We start from the raw sequence: 22,359 nt of genomic DNA on the forward strand, positions 1-22,359 counted from the left end.
CCGAATTCGGCCGCTCAACCGACTGAGCCACCCAGGCGCCCCAGTTTTCCATTTTCCATACCAGTTCGGATGCCTTTTATTTCTTTTTGTTGTCTGATTGCTGTGGCTAGAACTTCCAGTACTCTGTTGAATAAAGGTACTGTTGAGAGTGGACATTCTTTTCTTCTTCCTTATCTTAGGAAAAAGCTCTCAATTTTTCATCATTGAGTGTGATGTTAGCTATGAGTTTTTAATATGTGGCCTTTATTATATTGAGGTATGTTCCCTCTAAACCTACTTTGTTGAAGGTTTTTTTATCATGAATGGGTTTTGTACTTTGTCGAATGTTTTTTCTGCATCTATTGAAATGATCATATATTTTTAATCCTTTCTCTTGTTGAAGTGACGTATCATGTTGATTAATTTGCCCTTGCATCCTAGGAATAAATCCCACTTGATCATGGTGAATGATTTTTTTTAGTGTATTGTTGTGTTTGGTTTGTTGAACATTTTTGTGTCTTCGTTCATCACAGATACTGGCCTATAAGTCTCTTGTTTTTGTTTGTTTTGTTTTTGTTTTTGTTTTTGTTTTTGGTAGTATCTTTATCTGGTTTTGGTATCAGGGTAATGTTGGTCTTATAGAATGAATTTGGCAGCTATCCTTCGTCTTCTATCTTCCAGAATAGTTTGAGAATAATAGGTATTAACTCATCTTTAAATGTTTGGTAGAATTCACCTGTAAAGCTGTCTGGTCCTGGACTTTTGTTTGTTGGAAATTTTTTGATTATTGACTCTATTTCTTTGCTGGAAATGGCCTGTTCAAATTTTCCATTTCTTCCTGATTCAGTTTTGTTAGGTTATGTTTCTAGTAATTTATCCATTTCTTCTTGGTTGTTCAATTTGTTGGCATATAATTTTTCATAATCTCTTATAATCCTTTGTATTTCTGTGGTGTTGGTTATTTCTCTCTCTCTCTCTCTCTCTCTCTCTCTCTCTCTCTCTCTCTCTTTCTCTCTCTTTGAGTCTGGCTAAAGATTTGTCAATTTCATTGATCTTTTCAAAGAACCAGCTCCTGGTTTCATCTACTATATTGTTTTTTTAGTTTCTATTTTGCTTGTTTCTCCTTTAATCTTTATTATTTTCTTCCTTCTACTGGTTTGGGCTTTATTCTTTTTCTAGCTCCTTTAGGTATGAGGCTAGGTTGTTTATTTGAGATTTTTCTTTTTGAGATAGACCTACATTGCTATAAACATCCCTCTTTTTTTTTTTTTTTTTTTTTTTTAATGTTTATTTACTTTTGAGAAAATGTGCAAATGAGCAGGAGAGGACCAGAGAGGGAGACCAAGGATCTGAAGCGGGCTCTGTGCTGAGAGTGGAGGCCTGGTGTTGGGCTCAATCTCACAAACTGTGAGATCATGACCTGAGCCAAAGTTGTATGCTTAACCGACTAAGCCACCCAGGTGTGCCCCTAAACATCCCTCTTTGGAATAGTTTTTGCTGTATCCAAAAGATTTTGGACTGTAGTATTTTCACTTGTCTCCATGTGTTTCTTGATTGCCTCTGATTTCTTGATTAACCCATTCATTCTTTAGTAATATGTTATTTAACTTTCATGTGTTCTTTCCAGATTTCTTGTGGTTGATTTCTACTTTCATGCCATTATGGTCAGAAAAGTTGCATGGGACAACTTCAGTCTTTTCAAATTTGTTGAGACTTGTTTTGTGGCCTGTCATGTGATCTGTTCTGGAGAATGTTCCATGTGCACTTGAAAAGAATGTGTATTCTGCCGTTTTAGGATGGAATTCTTTAGAATATATCTAGTAGATCCATATGGTCAAAGTATGTCATTCAGAAAGCAACTGTTTCCTTGCTGATTTTCTGTTTCGATCTTTCCGTTCATGTAAGTGTGGTGTTAAAGTCTCCTACTATTGGGGCACTTGGTGACTTAGTTAAGAGTCTGACTCTGTTTCAGCTCAGGTCGTGATCTCACAGTTCGTGAGTTCCAAGTCCCACATCCAGCTCTGTGCTGACAGTGCAGAGCCTGCTTTGGATCCTCTTTCTCCTGCTCTGCCCTTCCCCTGCTCTCACATGTGCATGCTCTGTCTCTTTCCCTCCCTCCTAACTTCCCTCCCTCCCTCTCTCTCTCAAAATAAATTTTTTTTAATGTTTATTTTTGAAAGACAGAGTGTGAGCGGGGGAGGGACAGGGAGACAGGGAGACACAGAATCTGAAGCAGGCTCCAATCCAGGCTCCAAGCTGTCAGCACAGAGCCTGACGCAGGGCTCAAACTCAAGAGCCATGAGATCATGACCTGAACCAAAGTCAGCTGCCCAACTGACTGAGCCACCCAGGTACCCCTAAATAAATAAACTTTTAAAAATAAATAGAATAGGGGTGCCTGGGTGGCTCAGTTGGTTAAGCGTCCGACTCTTGATTTCAGCTCGGGTCATGATCTCACGGTTCATGAGTTCAAGACCCATATGGGACTCTGCGCTGACAGCATGGAACCTGCTTCAGATTCTCTCCCCTCTTTCTGCCCCTCCCCTCCTCATGCCTTCTCTCTCAAAATAAATAAACTTTAAAAAGTTTATGTTAAAAATAATAAAGTCTCCTACTGTTATTCCTAGTGATTACTTCCTTATGTTTGTTATTAGTTGCTTTATGTATTTGGGTGCTGCCATGTTAAGTGCATAAATATTTACAGTTGCTATTTCTTATTGAATCTGTCCCTTACTGATTATGTAGTGTCCTTTGTCTCTTGTTATTAATAGTCTTTGTTTAAAGTCTGTTTTGTCTGATACAAGTATTGCTACCTGGGCTTTCTTCTGGCATTCATTTGCATGATAAAAGCTTCTCCATCCCTTCACTTTCAATCTGTGGGTGTTTTTCAGTCTGAAATGAGTCTCTTGTAGGCTGCATATCGATGGGTTTTGTTTTTGTTTTTGTTTTTTTAATCCATTCCATCACCCTGTCTTCTGATTGGACTGTTTAGCCCATTTACATTCAAGGTAATATGTAGGTATGTACATACTGCTATTTTGTTACTTGTTTTATGAATGTTTTTGTAGATCCCTGTTCCACTGTTCCTTCTCTTGCTCTCTTCTGTCATGGTTTAGTGGCTTTCTGTAGTGATAATAGTTGGATTCCTTTCTCTTTATTTTTTGCATATTAGTTGCCAGTTTTTGATCTGTGATTACCATTATGTATGTATGTATATGTATATATATATTTGTATGTGTATTCATATACATTCGCCATCTTCTGCATATAATATGTAAGTTGATGGTCACTTATGTTTGAACCTATTCTTAACTCCCACCATCCCACTCCCAGGTTTTAGGTATATCGTATCATACTTTCTATCCTTTTATTTGTAAATCACTTGACTGATTTTTATAGATATACTTAATTTTACTGCTTTTGTGCTTCCTACTTTTTTTATTCCTGCTTATGGTCTTTCCTTTCCACTCAGTCCCTTTTAACATTTCTCATAAGGCTGGTGTAGTGGTCATGAATTCCTTTATTTATGTATGTATGTATGTATGTATGTATGTATGTATGGGAAACTCTCCTATTCTGAATGAGAGCCTTGCTGAATAGAGTATTCTTGGCTGCTGTTTTTTTTTTTCTTTCAGAACTTTGAATACATTATACCACTCCCTCTGGCCTGCAAAATTTCTGCTAAAAAATGAGCTGAAACAGGGTTTCCCTTGTATGTAACAGTTTTCTTCTCTCTTGCTACTTTTAAAATTTGTTCTTGGGGCACCTGGGTGGCTCAGTCAGTTAAGCATCTGACTAAGCTCAGGTCATGATCTCACGGTCCATGAGTTCAAGCCCGACATGGGGCTCTGTGCTGACAGTTTAGAGCCTGGAGCCAGATTCAGATTCTGTGTCTCCCTTTCTTTCTGCCCCTCCCCCACTCACACTGTCTCTGTCTCTCAAAAATGAATAAATGCTAAAAATTTTGGGGAGGGGGCACCTGGATGGCTCAGTCGCTTAAGCATCCAACTTCAGTTCAGGGCATGATCTCACGATTTGTGAGTTCGAGCCCTGCTTCAGGCTCTGTGCTGACAGCTCAGAGCCTGGAGCCTGCTTCAGATTCTGTGTCTGCCCATTTCCCTGCCCCTCCCATACTCATTCTCTGTCTCTCAATAATAAATAAACGTTAAAAATTAAAAAAAAAAAAATTTTTTTTAACTTGCTCTTCATTACTACATTTTTGTCATTTTAATTCCTATGTGTGTCTTCGTGTGAACCTCCTTGGGTTGATTTTGTTGAGGACTTGCTATGCTTCCTAGATCTAAATTTCTGCTTCCTTCCCCAGATTCAGGAAGTTTTCAGCCATTATTTCTTCAAATTTTCTGCCCCCTTTTCTCTCTCTTCTGAGATCCATACACTTGTTGTCACTGAGTTCCCTAAATCTTTTTTTTTTTTTTTTTTTTTTTTTTGCCTGTGAAGCTTGATTGCTTTCCATTACTTGGTCCTCCCAGTCACTGATTCTTTCTTCTGCTTCATCTAGTCTGTTTATTCCCTCTAGTGTATTTTTAATTTCAGTTATTGAGTTCTTCATCTCTGATTTGTTTTGTTTTCTGTTTGTTGAGAGTTTCACTGAAGAGTTCCACTCCTTTCTAACTTCAGTGAGTATCTTTATGACCATTACTTTAAATTCTCTATTGAGCATATTACTTACCTGTTTCATTTAGCTCTCTTGCTGTGATTATGTTTTGGTTCTTTCCTTTGGGACATAGTCCTCTGTGTCCTTGTTTTGTCTAACTCTGTTTCTCTGTGTTAGGAAAGTCAGCTATGTTTCCTGCTCTTGAAAATAGTGGCCTTGTGAAGAAGAGGTCCTGTAGTGCCCTTCAGTGCAGTGTCCCCTGTTCACTACGACCTAGCACTTCAGGGGTGTCTCCTATGTGTGTTGTGTGCACCCTGGTATTGTAGCTGAGCCACATTTGCCTTCATTCCAGTTGTGTGCAATGGCTCTCTTTGTCTGTCTTGGGTAAGGTTTGATCCCTGTGTTGTTAGTGGCCCAGTCTGGGGCTGCCTTGGGCTTGAGCTGAATCAATCCAGGCATTTGCCAGAGATGCGGTAGCACGAAACTGCTGGGCACTTTCCCTCTATTGTCCTCCGAGAAGCTTTCAGTGGTGGACTTGGCCTTCAGTCAAAACAACTGTCTGCCCCCAGCCCACTGCTAGGGCCATAGTCAGACTGGTATGTGTAGTTATCTTCCCCGTTCTCTGGGGCAGGAGGAGTCTCTTTGCAGTAGTGTTTGGCCTTGTTGGGGCTGCCTGCACCTTGCCAGGCTTGTGCCATCACTTTGGATGGGCTCTGGCCAAGGGCATATTGGAGGGGCCAGGTCAACAGGGCAATGGGGGTAGGGCCCATACAGTTCCAGGAAGCTCTAAGCCAGTCCGATGCAGGAGGGAACTGCAGCTGCCCAGGAAAAGTTCACCTGGGCTTGGATGGAGTGTTTCTGCAGGAGAATGCTGGGGCTGGGCTCTTTGTTAGCAACCCAGGTAACAAGTATTGGCACTGCTCTGATTCCTACAGGTGCCCATCTATCTAGCCTGGGGCAGGGACAATGTTGCCTTGCAACTCTTTTGTTCTTGGAGAGGTGTCCCAAAAATCCCTACCCTCTAGCATGCACTCAAGATTAGTAAATAAATCTCCTTTCCATGTATATACACCAGGTCTTCAAACTGCTGCTTCTAAGCTTTATCCCAGTGGGGCTGTTTATGTTTGTTGTGTTGTCTCTTTTAAGGGCAGGGACTCTGCCCTCCTATCTCTCCCAGAGCCAAGCCCACTGATTTTTAGTTTCAGGTCTTAAGTCATCCTCCCCCGCCCCCCGCCCCAGATTGTTGGGCCTCTTTGGTTTTCAAAGCCAAATGTTACGGGAATTCATCTTCCCCATGTAATTTCCTTGTGCCTGGGGTGCCTGCCTTCGGGAACTGCTTCTCTCCTCTCTCTGTATCTGCTGTATCCTTCCCTCCTGTGGACAGTCCCGAGAGTCCATTTGATTCCTGCCAATACCTTTGTTCTTCCTACCCTCTTTGATGTGGCCCCTGCTCTACATTTAGCTGTGGAGAGTCTTTTCTGTCAGTCTTTAAGTCATTTTTTGGGTTATTGATACTAATCCTCCTACTCTGCCATCTTCCCCAAGTCAGACTTTTATTTAAAAGTGTTTCTTTTGGGGCGCCTGGGTGGCGCAGTCGGTTAAGCGTCCGACTTCAGCCAGGTCACGATCTCGCGGTCCGTGAGTTCGAGCCCCGCGTCAGGCTCTGGGCTGATGGCTTGGAGCCTGGAGCCTGTTTCCGATTCTGTGTCTCCCTCTCTCTCTGCCCCTCCCCCGTTCATGCTCTGTCTCTCTCTGTCCCAAAAATAAATAAAAAACGTTGAAAAAAAATTTTTTTTAAAAAAAATAAAATAAAAGTGTTTCTTTTGAGGAACATCTCAGTGGTTCAGTCTGTTTGAGCATCTGACTTTAGCTCAGGTCATGATCTCACAGTTCGTAAGCTTAAGTCCCTCATCAAGCTCTGTGCTGACAGCTTGGAGCCTGGAGCCCGCTTCAGATTCTGTGTCTCCCTCTCTTTCTACCCCTCCCTGCTTGTGCTTTTTCTGTCTCAAAAATAAATAAACATTTTAAGAATTAACAAAAATAAAAAAATAAATAAAAGTGTTTCTTTTGAGATAGGGCCTGCTTTGTGAAAACCAGCTCTAACAGAACTGTCTAATACTGATTTCACATGGAGTCTGGAAGAAGCTTTAGAAGTAGAGTCCCTCTGGTGAAACTAGATAAGCCTATTTGTTAGTTGCTATGTTTTATGTTGATAAAATAATGATAAGTGTAGATTTAATTTTCATTGTATAGCTCGTGCCTTGGATTTTTGAAGACAGCATTATTAGTTCATTAGTTGACCGAGATTTTAGTCGGTCTTTAAAAGTTAAGAATCCTTAATCTTGTCTTTAAAATTTGTTACCAGAGGGGCGCCTGGGTGGCTCAGTCGGTTAAGCGTCCGACTTCAGCTCAGGTCACGATCTCGCGGTTCGTGAGTTCGAGCCCCGCGTCGGGCTCTGGGCTGATGGCTCGGAGCCTGGAGCCTGCTTCCGATTCTGATTCTGTGTCTCCCTCTCTCTCTGCCCCTCCCCAGTTCATGCTCTGTCTCTCTCTGTCCCAAAAATAAAAAAAAATATATTAAAAAAAAAAAAATGTTTAAATTTGTTACCAGAATTGTATTCTGATCCACCTGAGCAACAACTCTGTCCTGTTCAAAGGATTATAATAGTAAGACCATATTTTTGGTTTGATACAATAGCAAGGTAAAGAGTTCTGAATTTAGGGGCGCCTGGGTGGCGCAGTCGGTTAAGCGTCCGACTTCAGCCAGGTCACGATCTCGCGGTCCGTGAGTTCGAGCCCCGCGTCAGGCTCTGGGCTGATGGCTCGGAGCCTGGAGCCTGTTTCCGATTCTGTGTCTCCCTCTCTCTCTGCCCCTCCCCCGTTCATGCTATGTCTCTCTCTGTCCCAAAAATAAATTAAAAAACGTTGAAAAAAAAAAGAGTTCTGAATTTATAATTAAGCATTTGAGTCTAGTAAATTAATTTATTTGGGTTTATTAAATTTCTGTAATATGTTAAAGATGCCTTTCGAGTTTTATCTTGTAGGACATCTTGTTCTCAAGACATCCAGACAAGATATTTTCATTCATTCAGCAAATATCAATTGAGTCCCTGTTTTGTGCAAGTACTAAGAGTGGTAGGGAACAAAAGAAAGTCCCTGCTGCTGTGGAACTTGTGTTCTGAAGGGGCACAAGTCAGGGATCCAGCCCTCCTGATACATACCCATCATGTCCTTGTCCTTCTCGTTGTATCTTATTGTATCTCCATATGTGACATGCATCTCTGTGGAGTCCATGAGCCATGAATTATCTCCCCCTCACTTAGTGATCTGTGACCACACAGGAAGAGGGAAACAAGGACATCTCCATTCTTTGGCAGACTTTATGAGTAGCTGTAGAGGTGCTAGGTCTTACCTCTTGGTCTATAAGAGGGAGTTTGCAAGGACCTCAATATCATCATCCTTTCCAGGGACTCAATTTCTAGCTGAAGCTTCAATGGCCACACATCTACCCCAACCCTATCTCTCCTTATCTGACAGGTTTCATGTTCTTTTTACTACTAACTCCATCAGTGTCATCATTTCAGCTACTGAACTACTATTTTGTTCTGTGTTTCACTTACAGCAGATCCCTTGCCTGGGCTTGAGGAGAAACCACCAAACATTGGTGGTTCAGAGGGCGTGTACCTCAAACAACTACCTCACCCTACACCTCCCTTGCAGACCGACTGTACCAGGCAGAGCTCACCACAAGAAAGGGAAACAGAGGGCCCAGAGCTCAAAAGCGACTCCTCAGATTCAGGAGACAACTGTAAAGCAACAAAGAGCAAGAATACCTGGCCCTCAGAGAGCGGCTATACCAGCCCAGCCACTCAAGGATGTATGCGAGACCTCTCCACTCTGGCAGATAGAGGGGCTCTACCTGAAAATGGAGTAGTTGTTGAAGCATCCCCTTGTGGATCAGAGGGGAAGGGCCTTGGTGGTAGTGGTTCAGAAAAGCCACTCTGCCCCAGAGGTAAAACACTACAGGAAACCATGCCATGTGCAGGACAGAACCCAGCTACACCTCCCAACACAGACCCCAGTTTGATGGGAGGCACTGTAAGCCAGTTTTCTCCCTTGTACATGCCCGGCCTGGAATACCCAAATTCAGCTACCCATTACCACATCAGTCCAGGCCTGCAAGGTTTGGGCCCTGTGATGGGAAGTAAACCCTCAGTATCCCATCCTCAGCATTTTCCCCCTAGGGGCTTTCAATCTAGCAACCCTCATTCTGGAGTCTTTCCCCGGTATCGCCCCCACCAAGGAATGAGGTATTCCTACCAGTCACCACCTCAGCCTTCCTACCATCACTATCAGCGAACTCCTTATTATCCGTGTCCACAGGGCTTTTCTGACTGGCAGAGACATCTTCATCCCCCGGGAAGCCCAAGTGGGCTCCCACCTAATCCACCTCCTCCACCAAGGGCCCTCTTCTCAGATAAGAGCACCTTGGCTAATCTGCAAGGCTGTGAGACACTGAATGCTGCCTTAACTTCCCAAACCCAAATGGATGCAGTGGCTGCTAAAGTAGTCTCAGCTGATGGGCAGAATCCTGTTCCAGAGGAAGAAAAGCTGGATGAATCTATGGAGAGACCAGAGAGCCCCAAAGAATTTTTAGACCTGGACAACCATAATGCAGCTACCAAGCGACAGAGCTCATTGTCAGCCAACGAATATCTTTATGGAACTCCTCCATCTCTGAGTTCAGGGATGGGATTTAGTTCATCTACTTTCCAACCCCATGGTGTGATGCTACAGACAGGGCCTCCTTATACACCTCAGCGGCCAGCCAGTCATTTCCAGCCCAGAGCTTACTCCTCCCCTGTGGCTGCTCACCCACCTCACCATCCAGTGGCTGCCCAGCCCAACGGCCTCTCTCAGGAGGGCCCCATCTATCGCTGCCAGGAAGATGGCCTGGGTCACTTTCAAGCTGTAATGATGGAACAGATTGGCACTGGAAGTGGAATAAGGGGACCTTTCCAAGAAATGTACAGATCACCAGGGTAAGGTTACATTAGGTGGTTTTGGGGTTGTTTTTTTGTTTTTTGGGTTTTTTTTGTTTTTCTGAAAAAAGAAATAGATAGTTTTGAAGAGCAAAATGATCTTAGGAATGACGATAAATGTTAGCAGTCTAGGTCCAAGAAAAACATGTGACTCATTGATAATTGGAGACTTAATGGAAGTGTATCAGCCTTAGAGTCTGATTTTATCTTTGGCACTTTTTTTCCCTCATGAAAGTGAATTCACATTTAAATGACAGATTTTGACCCTAGAAACTTAATAGCTCCGGTTGAGAGCTATAGACAGGCGTCAATATGCTGCTAAGTTCAGATACTCTGACTAGGGTAAAATGGGTCTTTCTCAAATCCTGAGGTTATGGGATCACATGTAATGCTCAGGTTTTATCCCTTATCTGTCATTTCTTCTTAAAACAAGTCAAATAATATCCCCATTAGAGTTCTTGCAAATAGTGATGAGGTGACCTGTGATCCATGAAATTTTCAAATTAATAATATATAAAAGGTGGTTAAATGAAGTTGTTTATATTAAAGTTATAAAGCCTAGGGGCACCTGGGTGGCCCAGTTGGTTAAATATCCAACTCGATTTCAGTCAGTCATGATTTCACAGTTCATGCGATTGAGCCCAGAGTCAGGCTCCTCACTGAGGGTGGAAGGGTGGAGCCTGCTTGGGATTCTCTCTCTCTCTGCCCCTACCCCACTTATTTTCTCGCTCTCTCTCAAATACTTAAACTTAAAAAAAAAATGAAGTTATGAAGCTTAATCTTAAAACCAATACCATCCAACTTAAAAACTAATGTGCCTCTCTTCAGTGCCAACCTAAGAAGACCTTACCTCCAAAACCTCTCCCCCATTTACCGTTGTGCCATATTTGTTTTATGCCTCACTAAGTACATTGTTTCTTTTCTTTGTCTTTTCTTTTAAACCATTGGGAAGTAAATTGCAGACATCCTGACCCTTTCTTCCTAAATATGTCAGCATGCATCTGCTAAGAATAACGACATTTTCCTGGAGCACAATCTCAAACTATTTTCACACCTAAGGAAAATAACACTAATAGTATTTAATACAGAGTTCTCACTTAATTTCTCCAGTTGTCCTCAAAATATCTTTTAAAAAAAATTTTTAATGTTTATTTATTATTGAGAGAGAGACAGAGCATGAGCAGGGGAGGGGCAGAGAGAGGAGGAGACACAGAATCTGAAACAAGCTCCAGGCTCTGAGCTGTCAGAGCCCAGTGCGGGGCTCAAACCCACAGACCGTGAGATCATGACCTGAGCTGCAGTTGGATGCTCAACCGACTGAGCCACCTAGGCACCCCTCAAAATATCTTTTAAAACTACATTTCTTAGGGCACCTGAGTTGTTCAGTTAGTTAAGTGTCTTACTTCAGCTCAGGTCATGATCTCAAGGTTCATGAGTTCGAACCCCACAACGGGCACTGTGCTGATGCTCGGAGCCTGCTGCCTGCTTCAGATTCATTCCCTCTCTCTCTCTCTCTCTCTCTCTCTCTCTCTCTGTCCCTCCCCTGCTCACGCTCTGTCATTCTCAAAAAATGAAACATTGAAGCTACATTTCTTTGTTTTATTTTTTTCTTCCCATCCAGGATCCATTTAAGGTTAACGTATATGTTTGGTTGCTATGTCTGTTTAATCTCTTAGTTTGAGACATTTATGCTATCATTGTTTTGGTTTTTTTTGTTTTTCAAAGACTCCAGGCTAGTTCTCATGTAAACTGTCCCAATCTCTGGATTCTTCTCATTGTTTCCTCATATTTGGAGTCCAATTAAACATTTGTCAAGAACACTACATAGGTGGTGTCATGTACTTTCTTTCTTTTTTAAGTTGGCTCCACGCCCAGCATGGAGCCCAACATCATGCTTGAACTCAACCCTGAGGTCAAGATCTGAGCTGAGATCAAGGGTGGGATGCTTAACCGACTGAGCCACCCAGGTGCCCCGGTGTCATATACTTCTTATTGCATCTCATCTGGAGGCACACGATGGCACTTTGTCCCAGTATTGATTTCAAGTTTGATTACCTAGATAATTAAGGCAGTATCTGCCAGATTTTTGTGATTAAAGTGTCTCTTTTCATTTTTAATTAATATGTCTTCATTAATTCTTAACTATGCTTTCTTGTGGCTACAGAATGCAAATGCATCCGGTCCAGTCACAGTCCTCGTTCCCAAAGACCCCAGCACCAGCAACGTCACAGGAAGAGCTGCCACCACATAAACCCCCAACACTTCCTCTTGATCAGGTAAAAATTACCAGCAATTAGAATTTTTGTTATTCTTCGAGGTGGCAGGGAATAGTTTGTTGTGACTTTGTTGTGATTCTGAAAAAATCTTTTAAGGTGTTCTGGGAAGTGCTTCATGTCCTACTGGCAGCCAAGTAAAAAGGGCCCCTCGGGCCCTGTGCTCCAAGTAGATTCAGTGGTGGGAAAAGCCAGGAGAAGATGACCTCGGAAGTAGCTCCTATGCTGTCTCTGTATGTTCCTTTTTTCTGTCCTTGTGGTAACCAGCTATTTGGGGCTGTTTAAGCCTCATGTTTTCTAACTGGCCACTAGCATTTATTTTGATAAGATAGCTTTGTATTTTTTTATTCTACCAATTTCATCTGAGAGAGACTGGTTAGTCCAGTTTTAAAAGAACTGTAGCTACCTTCAAGTGCTGCTTTTCTGCCAGGCACCGTGCTAAGGGTTTCTGCATGCAGCATCTCATTTAATCTCTTTCTTGACTGCCATGAATTAATTATCTTCACCGACATCAGTTCCATTCCCTAATGTGCAAGAAATCCCACAGCTCCTGAGGACGAGGTTGGGGTCTGGATCAGGAGGTCCAAAATTTTAGATCCCACCCTCCAGAAGTAAACTGTGATGGCTGAAACCAAAACCAAGCCATTTTTCAGGTGGAGAGGAATGTGTACAGCTCTTCAGCTTACTTAATTTTTTTAAACAATACAGCTGTCAATTTTGTTTAAATTGTCTTTATTTGCTTCTCTCAGAGCTAGTCCAAGGAGGAAATAAACCCCAAGGAAACAGAAAGCTGCGCATGAAGACTGGAACATGGAGAATTTAGGGGAATGGTCCCTGCTCATCTCTGTTCCTGTCCCCCCGCCACACCCCTTTCACAGTGCATCACTCGTGCCATCCAAGAGCTGGAGCCATTCCCAGAGTCCTAGACTAACACCAGCTTGCAGCGGTCCTTGGGCAGGGATCTTTTGCATGGCTGATAGTTAAAAACAGATGAACTGAAATTAGTGACAGCTTTTCTAAGTCCTGAGACTCTTTTTTCAGGGAAGATCATCCTAAACTTGGGGGAGGGGTCATACTTATGAATGGAGTGGTGCTTGTAAACTTTCATGAGCAGCTAAACTCAGGTATATATTTGGGGAAGGGACTACTCGTAGTATTAATGTGTTTGGAGCTGGGTCCAGTTTACAGAATTTTCATGTTGCCTTTTAAAAATAATTTTTGTTGTTGGTGGTGAATGTATTGTACATAAAGTGGGAAGGGTGGGTGGGGGTGTGGAAGAAATGGAAGTCCTAACTATGGTGGGCACGCAGCACTAGAGTGATCCTCATTTGTTTACAATCATATCACACTGAATACTTTCGGGAGCTGGAGAAGAGGGTAGGGTAAATTTACTCTTGTAAAATGTCACTATTTCCTCAGTGGCTAGCAGTCCTTTGTTAGCTGATCTTTCCGATCAGCCATAGAGGGTACCATTGCACTACACCCTGGTTGTGGGCTTTCTCCATTGGAAGGCAGAGTGCTCTCACATGTTCTACCAGAAGCGTCTGCCCACAAGACTGGCTTCCCTCTCATCCAGTGGCCTAAATCCTGGATTTCAGAGAGCAGTGCCGCACCTTCCTGATTTGCCACCAGCCCTACCAGATAGTTGTAAACCAATATCAGGAATTGGGATCACTAGAGTGTTTTGCTTATTAAAATATAAAATGAATCATCCTCGTCACAGACCTGCTGGGACTGTGATCTGGTAGGCATCACACAAAGCTTTCTGACACGAATCACATTTTGTGGAAGTGACTACTCAGGTTTGTATATGTTAGTACAATAAAGAAATTGCACAGTTTTGAATAGGAAAAATGTATTCTATAGATTTACAGGTTGAATTTAGGAATATCTCGGTATATATAGGTTTTATTCATTTTAAGTGAATCATAGTAAGATAAGTCATGGTGATTTAAAATAGCTTTCAGGAACAAGTTCTTGGAAATCATTTGTCATACCTGTGATAGGAAACAATTTTACAGTATTAAATTACTTTGTTACAGTTTTAGAAGTGAATTACACTGGATTGTCCCTGGTTAGCATTCTATATTTGATTTTAGCTGAGATGCCACCAAAGTTAGGACTCCTATGTTTTAAACTTTTGAATATCCCACAAAGAAAAAAATAAGACTAAGGAAAAATGCCCTGAAATTACAGGTTTTTGTAAAGAATAGCATATTTTTAAGCATGCCTTTGGGATAGTAGAAAAGCTTCCATATATTATTAATCTGCCCTAGTTTCTTACAAATTCAGCCTTGTGAGGGGCCAGTAGAATCTTTCCCTCCAATTCCAGCATCATTGATGAAACGTGGAGCCAACATGTTTAAAGTTTGCTAAGCGTGTGCTATCAGGAAGAGAAACAAATTGGAAATAATTCATGTTATACCGATGGAAGCCCAACATACCAGCTCCAGTGTAATGGAGACTCATAAAAATAAGGGAATGCTTTTGACCTGGTGTTGTGGCTCACAGCTCAGGTAGGATTAAGAGTTGCATAGGGAACACAGGGAGCCTTTAAGATACAATGCACAAAAATACAAGTTTTTCTCTAATAGACTTCAGTTTTAAATTTGATGTGCTTTTATGTGGAATGAGTTTTGAGCCTGTGTTCTCATTTGATCCTAATTCTTGTTAGAGAGCTATCACTGACATAATCTGGTTTGGAGGAGTGAAGAGGTCAGCCTTATCCCTTTAGGGAGAACAGATTCCATGTTAGCCCCTAAGCTAGTGTAAGCTAGCATGGCCGAAGCATTACCTCTTCTGTTTTTGTGTTTGTAGAAGCAGGGAGGAGAGAAAGACCAACTGGTCTTGACAGCTGGTTTGGGTCTGTTTAGAGCTGGTCTAGGCCCAGAGCCTTGTGCTGGTGACAGCCTTTCTCTTTTTGCATGAAAGCTGGTTTGGGTGAGAGGCCTCTGGCTGCTGTATAACTGGGAGCACGGTGAGCACTGGGTCTGTTCCCCTGGCACCAAAGTTGGAGGCATTGCTTTGTGCTGAATGACCCTGGGGCGTGGGTAGGAGCGGACCATAAGCAATAGTTGGGTTGATTTGTTCCCTTTCCTTCCACCCACTCAAGGTAACCTTTTCTCCACACTCCCCCAGCCCCTCACCCCCTGTTCCCTGTTGCTAGAAGCTGTGAACAATATAGGAAGAAATCCGTAAATTCTTATATCCTTAACCTCCCTTCTCAGTATGTAGAGAGGTGAGAAGATATTAAGGAAGAAGAGTATCAAGGATTGAACTACTGTTTCATATCGTAACACTGGGAACAAGGGCAACAGCAAACTTGTCAGCCTTGTTGCATCCCATGTGGGAATTGGGTCATGCATTACAGGTCCCAGCACTTCAGCCCTTGTCTGGTATATCCTGAGCTTTTACTGGTCTTTGAAGTGCAGATCTACTAAAAGCAGTCAGGAGCTGAAAGATTGCAGGAACACATGTGACTGTTGAGCTGCTGTGAACCACTGATCCGCAGGACCTCTTTCCTCGTCTTTCTCCTTTGGCACTTCTCTTCCCAAGTGTCTTAAGCAGATGCAAATGCATTTGCCATCTTCTCCATAATGGGGATGATGGTCATGTGATATGCTGTAACTAGAAAGTAGTGTGTGAGGAGGTCCTAAAAATGACCTCTCTCAGGCTAGAAGGACTTCCACACGGTGGGTCAGTGTGCTGGCTCTCAGCTCTCAGTAGTCTGCAGAAGGGGATAGCTGGGGTCCACGGGTAATGAGAATACTCTCACACCTGTTTGATTTGATAGTCATGGCTAGCCTTTATTAGACTTGTTAATAAGTTAGAATCTGTCTCCCTAAGACCCAAGAGAAATAAATGATCCAGAAAGAAAAGTAAAGCCTTTTGGAAGGTTTCTGTTTGGGTTTGTTTTTGTTTTTGTTTTCCATCAGAGTCTGTTCATTTAAAAAGTAGCTGTTGGCTAAAATTATGGTAGATGCATGTGAAGAGTAAATGAGGGCAAAATACACAGATCCTTGTTCATAGAACTTTCCATCCCACTTCCTAAAAATAAAATTAAAGCCACTCCACCTCTCCTTAATCACGTTGGTCTAGTTCTTCTGGCAGTGCACGTGAGCTTGTTATTAAGGATTCTTTTTTCTCAGTGAGCCCAAGTCAAACCGCACTCCAAAGGCAAAACTCTTTCATGCTCATCTTCGTTTTTACATTTATTGAAAACCTCAAGACCCGTAGTATGTGTGTGCCTTAGTTCACTCACACCTCAGCTTGAAATGTCATTGTGCCGTAGCTTAGCCCTCAGACCTTGGAAATGCTTCTCTTGACTAAGCATGTGGTGGTGTTATCCCGTGGCGTTTGTCTACTGTGTAATTTTTCCTGCTAATTCCCATGGAGTCCAAGAGTATGTCCAAAACAAAGTGCTGTCCAAAACACGCAAAATCCCAGTGTTGCAGTCACCACAGATGTCAGAAACAAGCTTTCAATCCATACCACTAGGTTGAAATTTTTCCCTTTTTTCTTTTTAATGGAAGTTCAAATCTATAAATAATCTACTGCTCTTAAGACCTAATCTGAATTTCACAGGAAGTCTTAACCCAGCAGTCCCAAGGCAAGGACAGTCACATAGTGTCAGAATCCTGTCATGCTTTCAAAGAAACTGTTTTCAAAGAACTGAAAGGCTTGGAGTTTTCTAGCATTATTGCTACCCCCTGTGTTGTGACCGAGTGTCAGTGCATTCGCCCCCTGCCAGATTCTGCATGGGCCTCCACTGAGGAAGTCAGCTCCGTGTGCGTGTGAGTCAGGATTGTGCCACTGTCGGGGGTTCTGGGATGCAGGGTCCCTGTGGATAGCTCTCTGTTCAACACTCCAGTGAGGATACTGGGAATCTTGGCTGAGCATGCAGAGGCTTTTATTCCGGGGCTCACATCACTGTCTAGGAACTAAGAATGTGATTGAGGCTTGCTGCATGAGAAGAAACCCCTTTTTCTTTTCTAGTGGGTTGGACTCTAACATGGAGCCTTAGGGCACCCAGCCTTGCCCTGCTTTCCCATTGGGAAAACGGAACTTGAGTGAACATTTCTGCATCCCATGTCTCATATGAAGCTGTGACGCCAGCCTTAGCTCCAGGTTGCATGTTCATCTGTCTCTGCTTTGTAGGCCTTTGCTAAACAGACATTAGTGAGGCTGTCTCCCCAGCTAGTCTTGGTCTCTCACTATGTACCAGGGGACTGACTGAACCTTTATGTAGAAATAGCTGAGAAGCAGCTGATTGTCCTGCATGTGTTTTTGAAAAGGGTGGGATGGGGCTGGGAACAGGGGCGTGGATAATAAGTTATTGAAGTGCTGAACCCCGTTCAGTGTCCTCCGTGTGACCCCTTTCCCCTAGCTGGGACCTGGGTACCTCACTCTCCTGCCTTGCACACAGCTCCTGGGAGCCCAGGCCAGTCTCCACCAGCCTGCGGCACAGTGTCAGGGATTCTTTGCTCCTGCTGCAAAAGCCGTGAGAACTTTCCTGGCCAGTACTGGAAAGGGGAATGCTATTTATTTTTATATTGTGTATATTTTGTCGTGGTCTGCTGATTCCCTGTTTCACTGAGAGCGACACTTACCTCAATAGTTAGTTCGATATTGTGTGTTGGATAATTTTTTAAAAGAACTTTTTAAAAAGCTTTTTGATCCTCAGAGATCTGTAGATTTTATTTCCATATGAACTGGTTATTTTGTATAAAGTACATTCTTAAAATAGCAAGGCTCTGATATGTGTGAGTTGTGTGTGTCCGTGTGTCACTTTTATCATTGGGACGAAGGTTTGAACTAGGCCCCAACGCCACCACCCATCTCCCCTGGCTTCATCAAGACGGGCAGGCGGTGTTGGGGCAGACAGCAGAGTGCCCTGGGCAGGTGATGGCGGTGCATTCCCTGTGGAGAGCCTCAGAACGGCACAAAAACTGGCAGTTCCACATGATGTCTGGGATACAGTAACCCCCAGCCAGCCCCATCAACACCCACCTTGTTGCGCCCACTCCCAATACCACCCACAGACCCCCAGCCCTTGGTACACGTACCTTTGACACACTTGTATACACTACTTTTGCTCTCCTTCCAAGATCTAGGGCAGCCTGGGGTCTGGCAGGCAGCTGTGTGTGAATTACAGGTGGTTAGAAGTGGGAGCTGCAAGGCTAGGTAAGCAGGGGCTCTTCTACCTGTTCTACCTGCCCAGTTCATTTAGGTTTTATTTCCAGTTCCTAGGAGGGTTTTTGTTACGGGGAAGAAGGAGAATAGATAAAAAGTGGCCACCTTGGGACAACTGACTGGCCCAGTCATGGAACATGTGACTCATTCTCAGGGTCGTGAGTTTGAGCCCTACGTTGGTTATAGATTGCTTGAAAAAAAAACAATGAAGCCATCTTGAAGTAGCTGTAATCAGAAAACCCCACAATTTCTGGACTGTTTTATCCTTACTTGGCCTTGTGAGTAATCTCATTCAGTAAAAATTCTACCACAAATAGTACCAGTTTCCAACTCTGTTGTTCACTCAGTTTTATCACTTTCCAGGACAGTGACAGATCTCTCTTGACCTCCCGATTATGTGGTATTAAGTTATCCCTGTTGATCTATTATTATTGACTAACATATATTTGAGACTTCTATCTATCCTGTCAACTGCTTTAAAACTGTACTTTCCAGGGGCGCCTGGGTGGTTCAGTCGGTTAAGCGGCCGACTTTGGCTCAGGTCATGATCTCACGGTCCATGAGTTTGAGCCCCGCATCGGGCTCTGTGCTGACAGCTCAGAGCCTGGAGCCTGTTTCAGATTCTGTGTCTCCCTCTCTCTGACCCTCCCCCGTTCATGCTCTGTCTGTCTCAAAAATAAATAAACGTTAAAGAAAAAATAATTAAAACTGTACCTTCCATAAAAAGTATTTTTCCTAGGGGCGCCTGGGTGGTTCAGTCGGTTGAGCGTCCGACCTTGGCTCAGTCATGATCTCTCAGTTTGAGTTCAAGCCCTGTGTCGGGCTCTGTGCTGAGGCTCAGAGCCTGGAGCCTGCTTCGGATTCTGTGTCTCCCTCTCTCTCTGCCCCTCCCCCCTGCTCACGCTTTGTCTTTCTGGCTCTCAAAAATAAATAAACCTTTAAAAATATTTTTCCTAAAAAATATTATATCAGTCACATTTTCTAGTTTAGTTGAGTTTCCATATAATTTTTTTTTTTAATGTTTATTTTTGAGAGAGACAGACACAGAATCCAAAGCAGGCTTCAGGTTCTGAGCTGTCAGCCCGACACAGGGCTCAAACTCACAAACCATGAGATCATAACCTCACCCGAAGTCAGAAACTTAACCAACTAAACCACCCAGGCACCCCTAATTTCCATATGATTTTTGAAGCAAAAAAAGAAAAGAAACACCACCAACTTTAAGTGAAAATCATTAGTAAACCCCAGATTTGACATGATGCTGGTTAGATGTTTTGCAGTGTCTCCTTTTGCACTGGTGGGACAGGGTGGGTGGGCCACTCACTGCTCTGGCCTGGCTTCCTTTGTTGTCGTGGCAACTGTGACACTGACATGGTCTACATCTACTCCCAGTTGGTATTAGTATCACATCCTTATGATGCATGAAAAAACTAATTGCTGACTTCTGGATTCCTAACTGCAACCACTTCTGTGACCTGAATTCTTCACCAAGCAAAGGGTAAAATTCTTTGTTTCAGCTAATGATCGGGTTTAATTTACTTTGTAATAGGAACTTAGCTGTTAGCTTAGTGCCCCTAGAGTGTTCCCAGATTTATCTCCTTGGGATCAAAACAAAGTGTCTTCCACAAGTGAACTGTGTTTCAAAATTTGATACAGTAGGCAGTGTTAATCCAGTTCTATTTTTGGAACTATGATTTGACATTAACGCTTATTAAACCCTATGTGTACATAACTTACACAACAGTTATAATCAGTGAGCTGCATACTTCAAATTGGAGCATGAAAAGAAAGCCGGCAGGGCAAGATTTAGGGAAAAGGAAGGAAGTCACAAATTGTCCATGAGGATTAGTCTCAAAACTCTGTGGAACTTTCTTTTTTGACATTTGGAAACATCCAAAGTGCTTCTCATGTTAAACGTTAGTGTCTTATGTCTCTAAACCAATTCCTGTCATTGGGGAAGGAAAGTATCTTAATTATATAAACAAGTAACCCCTATAGGGTTCAGTTTTGTCATAATCTACACTCTCTGGGAGTGGTATTAACAGAATGGAGAAAATAACCCACAGTTGGACTCTTTTGGAAGTCAACCTTCACCCTTTAACCTAACTAGAGGTCAAAGGCCTATGTCAGTAAACCGTTGTGCAAGGGGTGCCTTTGGAAGAAGTGCCATTGGACCTTTTCTCCCCGAGGCTGGATTCTAGACCAACCGGGAATGAGGCAGAGCTCTGAGTGTCCAGACTGCTGTAGCCTGCACTGTCCCCTCCCTCCCCCATGGGATTCTCTGTAGATTGGCCATGCAGGTCTGTTTCCCTGGCCTCATGATTTTCCCTTGGGTTTTTTAATGGAGAACATCTGTGTGTGTGTGTTAGTCCCCTCTCTGCTTACCAGTGTTCACTCTAGTTTCCTTAGGCAATTTTCACGAAAACCTTCAGTGTAAGATGGACTGTGAAATACCAGCCAAGGAGGCAGCTGGAAAATCCCCAGATTTGGCTATTGTGTGCTGAAATCCCAGCCCCCTTCTGTTTCCATGACCTGCATATAAATTCAGGTCCCCTTGAGAAGTCTTCAGGTTTGGAAAAGCACTACCTGCTCCTAGAATCTTGGATTTGAACCTCATTTTGGACAGCGAATGACAAGAAAGGAGTAGCTCTATTCTCGCCAGTTAACGCTAGATAGAATTTTTTAACAAGGTGGAGTCAGTTCCTCGGATTGGATTCAAGGTTTTTGCTTTGGGGAGGAATTGAGTCCACAGTAGGAAGGCAAAGACATCCAAGTGAAGCCTGGCCTGTGTGTGCCCCAAGAACTAACTCGCAGTCAAGTTCTCAGTAAGTATTAAATTCCAGCTGTATGCCTAGTTACTTTGCCTAATTACTAACAGTGGAAAAGGGCGGGGGGGTGGGGGGGTGGGAATAGCTTCCTCTGCTCAGAGTTCACAGTAAAGGGAGAAAAACAATACAAAGAAATTGGACTACAGTACAGTGTTAGAACACACTGCATAAAGTAGTAGAAAGATTTTTATTCCCTCCCTGAAATGTAATCATTGCAGGAGGGTGGGATGTTGTTAGCCATTTGATTTGGACAGGCATTTGACTTGATGTGCTGGTGAAGAACACAGAGCCGGGATCTCCTCGGTCTGGGTCTGCTGTCTCACCTTGTTCTGTTCAGTCTCTGCCTAGTTTTCTCAGAGTCCTTGCTGCAGCTTGAATTCCTCTTCCCTTTCATCCTGGTTCTGTTCCCGTGAGGCTACACTGTAGTGATGAAGACAGAGCAAACGGTTCTGACACCAGTAATTCTCCCCAGGGGGTACTAGGAGGACGTTTCCTAGAAACAACATAGGTCTGAGGAAAAAAGCATGTTTTTGTAGAGGCCATGGCATGGCCCCGCTACGGCAGCCTTCCATATTGTCTGCTGTCTTCTTGTGGTCACATCATCTATTATGCTTCTGAGTGTAGTCTCTGGACCAAAGCATCACCTGGGAACTTGTTACAAATGCAAATTCTGGGGGCACCTAGGTGGCTCAGGTGGTTGAGTGTCCGACTTCAGCTCAGGTCATGATCTCATGATTCGTGGGTTTGAGCCCCACATCAGGCTCTGTGCTGAGAGCACAGAACCTGGAGCCTACTTCGGATTCTGTCTCCCCCTCTCTCTGCCCCTCCCCTGCCTCCGCTCACCCTCTGTGTCTCTCTCTCAAAAATAAACATTAAGAAAAATTTTAAGTCTCACTCCCAGTTTCCACATCCTCTGTCTCATCTGCAGTGTTGGGTGTTTTGGGAGATCTAAACCTAACCAACCATTGCCAGTCCAGGGTCTTGCCATCCAGTAATGTCAAGACCCCCCTGCTGGTCAACGATCTGTGTACTCCCGGCAACATCTCCCACGTCTGCTGTTGTGACTTATTTAACAAATTTTAGTGAGCTTATGCCTGTGGCTTTGCAATGCTGTAAGCCAGTGGTGGCCAATCTAGGGTGCCCATGAAGGGGTTTAAAAACCTGGGCTTCAGGGGAGTCTGGCTGGCTTAGTTGAAGCATGTGATTCTTGATCTCGGGATTGTTAAGTTCGAGCCCCACGTCGGATGTAGAGATTAAAATCTTAAAAAATCAGGTGCCTGAACACTACCCCACAGGGTTTTTCATTGGTCTGGGGTGCAGCCTGGGCAACAGGGTTTTTCAAAGCTTTCCTGGTAATTCTGTTGCCCAGTCAACATTGTATAAACCACTTTCCAAAACCAGTGGCTTGCAGACTTGAATAAGCCCATGAA

The 22,359-nt window shown here is 43.3% G+C and overlaps 3 protein-coding genes across 6 annotated transcripts in view; 2 read left to right on the top strand and 1 right to left on the bottom strand.

Annotated features, from left to right (window-relative positions):
• LOC131520226 (chromatin remodeling regulator CECR2) overlaps nucleotides 1–17,658 on the top strand; it is a 178,735-nt gene extending 161,077 nt beyond the window's left edge. For 3 of the 4 annotated variants that reach the window (XM_058744239.1, XM_058744242.1, XM_058744241.1), the window contains 3 exons: nucleotides 8,217–9,636; nucleotides 11,801–11,912; nucleotides 12,659–17,658. In XM_058744239.1, coding sequence (XP_058600222.1) covers nucleotides 8,217–9,636; nucleotides 11,801–11,912; nucleotides 12,659–12,664 — 1,538 coding nt within the window. In that variant the 3' untranslated portion in view covers nucleotides 12,665–17,658. The remainder of the gene's footprint in view (nucleotides 1–8,216; nucleotides 9,637–11,800; nucleotides 11,913–12,658) is intronic. The other variant, XM_058744240.1, reaches the window with a different exon arrangement.
• A 3,057-nt stretch (nucleotides 17,659–20,715) lies between these two features.
• SLC25A18 (solute carrier family 25 member 18) overlaps nucleotides 20,716–22,359 on the top strand; it is a 28,672-nt gene continuing 27,028 nt past the window's right edge. The window contains exon 1 of the mRNA XM_058744248.1: nucleotides 20,716–20,926. The gene's annotated coding sequence lies outside the window, so the exon portion shown is untranslated. The remainder of the gene's footprint in view (nucleotides 20,927–22,359) is intronic.
• The window catches only part of ATP6V1E1 (ATPase H+ transporting V1 subunit E1), a 61,437-nt gene continuing 60,175 nt past the window's right edge, over nucleotides 21,098–22,359 (bottom strand). The window contains exon 9 of the mRNA XM_058744250.1: nucleotides 21,098–21,349. Within this exon, the coding sequence (XP_058600233.1) occupies nucleotides 21,320–21,349 (30 nt within the window). The 3' untranslated portion in view covers nucleotides 21,098–21,319. The remainder of the gene's footprint in view (nucleotides 21,350–22,359) is intronic.

This window comes from Neofelis nebulosa, chromosome 8, assembly GCF_028018385.1.
Source record: "Neofelis nebulosa isolate mNeoNeb1 chromosome 8, mNeoNeb1.pri, whole genome shotgun sequence".
NCBI lineage: Eukaryota > Metazoa > Chordata > Mammalia > Carnivora > Felidae > Neofelis > Neofelis nebulosa.